General features: G+C 39.9%; 1 gene segment (V, D, J or C); it reads right to left on the reverse strand.

Annotated features, from left to right (window-relative positions):
* Positions 1–5,276, reverse strand: part of LOC129076575 (immunoglobulin heavy variable 3-9-like) — a 59,796-nt gene extending 54,520 nt beyond the window's left edge. The window contains 2 exon segments of the V gene segment in view: positions 4,778–5,107; positions 5,184–5,276. Of these exon segments, the coding sequence occupies positions 4,778–5,107; positions 5,184–5,229 (376 nt within the window).
* Between the last annotated feature and the right edge of the window lie 724 nt (positions 5,277–6,000).

A 6,000-nucleotide genomic window follows, 5' to 3' on the forward strand; every position in this document is an offset into this window, starting at 1 on the left:
AGGACTAAGGGAGTAGCCAGGGGGGTATCCTAGTGCTGACTCCTTCTCCAGTCCACATTCTCTACCTTGCTCAGGAGGACTACTCCCTTGAGTGACAGAAGCCTATAAGGACAAAATAGTCTAACCATCTGGAGGCACTGCTCCATCCTGAGGCATCTAAGCCTGACATATGAGGACAGAGTGACCAGATTAACAATTGCAGGAGACAGACAGAAACAGTAGATTCCTGGAAGGTTGAAACAAATGGTCCAAGGTCAGACAGGGTCAAAAGCATCATCAGAAGCAGACCCAGAAAAAATAAATAAATAAAAAGACCTGCCTACTACCATAGAAGTTTGATCCACAAAGTCGGGAAATCTAGACGAATCAATTGAAGCAGAAGCAAAAAAAAAAAAAGACTCTCACAAATAATGGAAAGGAAAAAAAAATCCCCCCAAATGAGGGGAAAGGAGGAATCCCCACAGAGAACTAAATGAAATAGAGGCAGGTAAAATATCAGATATTGAATTCAAAACAATGTCTCTAAGGAATCTCAATAAGCTCAGCCAGCTCAAAGAGAACTATGAGAAACTGCAGGGAAACTATCAGGAACTTATGGCAAACTATATCAAACTGGAAAAGGACATAGAAACTATCAAGAATACACTAAAGTGAATGAAGACTACCATATCTGAGTTGAAGAACACGGTAGATGGACTCAAAAGCAGACTACATGAACCAGAGGATGGAATCAGTGACCTGGCAGACAAGTAGGAAAAAAAAAAAAAAACTCCCAGAAAGAACAAGAAATGGGGGGGGGGAGACTCAAAAAGAGCGAAGAGGCATTTAGGGAAATTCAGGACAACCTGAAATGCAATAATATCTGCATAATAGGGATACCAGAAGGAGAAGAAGAGGAGCAAGTGATAGAGAACCTGTTTGAAAAAGACATGATGGGAAACTTTCTCAATTTAGGAGAGAAAAGTTCTCATGGGTCCAGGAAACAAAAGGGCCCTATCAAGAGAAACCCAATTAGGTCCACTCCAAGACACATCATCATTAAAATGGCAAATATCAAAGACAAAGAAAGAATCCTAAAGGCAGCAAGGGAGAAACAGGTAGTAACATACAAGGGAGCCCTGATATGGCTAGCAACTGACTTCTCAACAGAAACACTGCAAGCCAGAAGGGAATGGCAAGAAATATCCCAAGTAATGAAAAGCAAGGGTCTACAACCAAGGCTGCTCTGCCCAGAAAGGCTCTCAATTAAAATAGAAGAGGAAATAAGGAGTTTCCCAGACAAAAGAAAACTAAAAAATATATCACCACCACTACAAGACATGCTAAAGGAACTGGTTTAAGAAGATGAAGGAAAAGAGTAAGAATGAAAAAAAAAACACACAAGTACAAAGAGAAAAATGAATATTTTTATCAATAATAACTCTCAATGTAAACGGACTAAATATCCCAATCAAAAGACACAGGAGAGCTCAGTGGATAAGAAAACATGACCCACACATATGCTGCCTACAAGAGACCCACCTCAGAGCAAAAAACCTACACAGATTGAAAATAAAGGGATGGAAAAAAAAAATTACAAGCAAATGGGCAAGAAAAGAAATCAGGTGTAGCAATACTTATATCGGACAAAATATATTTCAAAACCAAGACCATAAAAAGAGACCCAGAGGGACACTTTATACTTAAAGGAATAATCCTTAAATAAGACATAAACATTATAATCTTATATGCACACAATGTAGGACACAAAGCGAGCCTCAGCAAGTTCAGGACAATTGAAATAATACCAAGCATTTTCTGAGACCACAAGGGCTTGAAACTGGAAATCAATTTAAAAGAGAAACCTCAAACTTGCAAACTCATGGAGACTGAAGAGTACACTATTAAACAATGAATTGGTCAATAATGAGATAAGAGAAGAAATCAAAAAGTTTCTGGAAACAAAGAAAAATGAACATACAACAGTCTAAAACATATAGGGCACAGCAAAAGCAGTCCTGAGAGGAAAGTTTATAGTAATACAGACCTACCTAATAAAGATAGAAACATTTCAAATAAAAGACCTAACACTACAACTTTAAGAACTGGAGAAAAAATAACAAATAAATTCCACAGGAAGTAGAAGGAAGGAAATAATCCAGATCAGAGCAGAAATGAATGACATAGAGACTGAAAGAACAATTCAAAGGATCAATAAATCCAAGAGCTGGTTCTCTGAAAAGATAAATGAAATTCACAAGCCTTTAAGTAGACTCATCAAGAAAAAAAAAAAAAAAAAAAGGAGAGGGCCCAAATAAATAATATCAGAAATGAAAGAGGAGAGATTTATAATTAAAACTCTGAGAAAAATGGCAATAAATGAGACATACCTTAATGTGATAAAGGTCATATATGGAAAACCTAAAGCCAATATCATAACAGGCAAAAACAAAAAGCTTTCCCACTAAGATAGGGAACACAAGAATGTCCACTTTCACCACTTTTATTCAACATGTTATTGAAAGTCTTAGCCACAGTGACCAGACAAGAAAAAGAAATAAAAATCATCCAAATAAGAAAGGAGGAAGTAAAACTATCATCATTGGCAGACGACATGGTAGTGTACATACAAAACTCTGTAGACTCCACCAAAAAACTCCTCAACTTAATAAGTGAATTTGGCAAAACAGCAGGATACAAAGTCAATATTCACAAATCAAAGGTATTTTTGTACACCAGCAATGAAATAGAAGAAGAAATCAGAAAAATAAAAAAATCATTTGATATAGCAAGAAGAAAAATAAAGTGCGTAGAAATAAATTTAATCGAGGTAAAAGACCTGTATGCAGAAAACTATACAACATTGAAGAAAGAAATGAAGGAAGACACAAATAAATGGAAGCATATACCATACTCATAGATTGGAACAATTATCATCAAAATGTCTATACTACCCAAAGCAATTTATAGATTCAATGCAATCCCTATTAAAGTACCAATGACATATTTCACAGAAACAGAACAGACATTTCACAAATTTGTATGGAACTATAAATGACCCCGGATAGCAGCAGCAATTTTTAGAAAGAAAAACAAAGTAGGAGAGATCACAATACTGGACATAAAACTACATTACAAAGCCACTATACTGAAAACAATCTTGTACTGGCAGAAGAACAAATACATAGACCAGTGGAACAAAATAGAAAGCCCAGAAACCAGCCTAGGTCTACATGGTCAATTAATATTTGACAGAAGGAGCAGAAGCATAAAGTGGAGTAATAATAGCCTCTTCAACAAATGGTATTGGGACAACTGGACAGCTACATGCAAAAAAGTTGAAATTTCATCATCATCTAACACCATGCATAAAAATAAACTCAAGATGGATAAAAAACTTAAACATAAGTCACAACACGATAAAATTCCTAGAGGAAAACATTGGCAGGAAACCCTCAGATATCCCATGCAACGTTTTTTTTTTTTTTTCACTGATATATCCCCTAAAGCAAGGGACATAAAAGAAAGTATAAACAAGTGGGACCTCATCAAAATAAGCAGCTTCTGCACGGCTAAAGAAAACATCAGCAAAATGAAAAGGGAGCCAACTGTATGGGAAATATATATTTGCTAATGATACATCAGCTTGAGGTTTGATCTCCAAAATATATAAAGAACTCACATGACTCCACTTCAAGAAGACAAATCATCCAATCAAAAAATGTACAAAGGACCTGGTCAGATGCTTTTCTAAGGAAGAGATACAGAGAGTCCAGAGACATTTTAAATAATGATCAGTATCACTAGCTATTTGAGAAATGCAGATCAAAGCCACAATGAGATACCACATCACGCTGATCAGAATGGCCATCACAAACAGATCAACAAACAACAGGTGCTGGCGAGGCTGTGGAGAAAAGGGAATACTAGGCCACTGCTGGTGAGAATGCAGACTGGTGCAGCCATTGTGGAAAGCAGTGTGGAATTTCCTCAAAAAGCTGAAAATGGAAGTGCCTTTTGATCCAGTGATTCCCCTGCTGGGACTATACCCTAAGAACACCAAAACGCCAATGCAAAAGAACCTATGCACCCCAATGTTCATAACAGCACAAATTACAATAGCCAAGTGTTGGAAGCAACCTAAGTGTCCATCAGTAGATGATCGGATCAAAAAACTATGATACATTTACTCAATGGAATGCTATGCAGCAGAAAGAAAAAAAAAGAACTACTATACTGTATGACAACATGGATGGAACTAGAGAACATTATGGTAATCGAAATAAGCCAGGAGCAAAAGACAAATACCATATGACCTCACCTATAAGCAGAACTTAACCAACAAAACAAAGAGTCAAGGAAAATTAGACCCACAACACTGAGAGAGAAAAAAAAATAAAACAAGAGAGACAAGAAGAAAGGAGGAAGAGGTGGACAGGGAAATGGTAGGGAAGGGTCAAGTCAAGGAACATATAGCAAGGACTCATGGACAATGCCAAAGTGTGGGAGGAAGACAGAGAGGGGGAGGAGGGCATGGGAAAGTGATGGGGAGAAGGCAGAGGCAAATATATTTGAAAAATAAATAAACACATAAATTTAAAAAATCAGAGTAAGATTTGCTGAAGAGAGAGAGGAAAAACCAAAATGAAAAACAAAACTAAACAAACAAAAATAACACCTTTAGTTCCTCTTGGGTTTCACGCTCTCCATTTTGGGTCCTGAGCTCCCCCTGGTGTCCTGGGTGCCCTCTATATCCCAGACTCCTGGCTCCTGCAGGAAGGTTTCTGTCTGGGCTCACAATGAGTTCCCCTCGCTGTGTCTCTAGTACAGTAATACACGGCCGTGTCTTCCGGTTTCAGGTTGGTCATTTTGAGAGAAACTGTGTTGGTCGGGTTGTCTCTGGAGATTGTGAATCTTCCTTGAACTGATGGAGCATACCATTGACTTGATCCAGTTGGTTGACTCACTGTTGCCACCCACTCCAGCCCCTTCCCTGCAGCCTGGCGGACCCAGTTCATGCTGTAGTCAGTGAAGGTGAATCCAGAGGCTTTACAGGAGAGGGTCAGTTGCCCTCCAGGCTTCACCAAGCCTCCTCCAGACTCCACCAGCTGAACTTGGGACAGGGAACCTACAAAGAGAGAAAGAGACTGTGAGAACAGTCCCTGAGAAGCACTCTCCACTGACCCTCCTGAAAAAGGACTCACCGTTGACAGCGATGAGAAGAAAAGCCCAAAAGAGTGCGGACCCCATGGTGTGGGCTCTGAGGACTGACGTGCTCACACGAGAGACTCCTCCCAGTGTTGTGCAGGGACAGAAAGTGAGCTGGTTTTCTTGGGTAGGGGAGGGGCTGCATTTGCATGTCTTTCCTTTGGGGTCAAGTCTTAGCCTCACAGCAGGGTTCCTCCTCCCTTTCTTGGATGCCCATGGGAGGGCAGGCGGAAAGGAATGTTTGTGCCTGGACACGGGGACTCTGTGGGTCTGGGTGTCCAAGCAGATATTTTGTAAATAGCGATAGACACACAACAAAGGAATTAAAATTCTATATTAAAATCTCCAGCGCAGGTTACAAGTAAAACCACCCACCAGATCTTGACACAGGTTTGTGAAGGCAATAGAGCCCTCTAGTGGTGAGTCAGTTCCACAGGGGTTTTGAACCTTGTCCAGACCAGCATCTTGCCAGGCCCACTTTCTGTAGCAGGACAGTTGTCCCTAACATGTTTGAAGTGGTGGTAGCCCCAATCTTGTTTCTTTGTTATACACAGGTGAGTCTCCACAGGGACACCCTCATTTTAAAGACTCTAACCTTGGGAGAAAACCTATGATGTATAAGTCCTTCTCAGCACCTGGAGTAGAGACATACTGTGCCAGGTCCTGGGCTCACAGGTTGATGATGTCTATCACCTGCTCTACTGACCACAATCACACATCCCAGCGTCCATCATGTAACATACCAGGGACAATTGAACTCTGTGGGGCGACCCTTCATGACTGTCATCAGTTGAGGTGCAGAGAGAATACTGA

The sequence above is a fragment of the Pteronotus mesoamericanus genome, unplaced genomic scaffold (assembly GCF_021234165.1).
Source record: "Pteronotus mesoamericanus isolate MK-2021 breed Mesoamerican mustached bat unplaced genomic scaffold, CSHL_Meso_final contig_61, whole genome shotgun sequence".
Taxonomy (NCBI): Eukaryota; Metazoa; Chordata; class Mammalia; order Chiroptera; family Mormoopidae; genus Pteronotus; species Pteronotus mesoamericanus.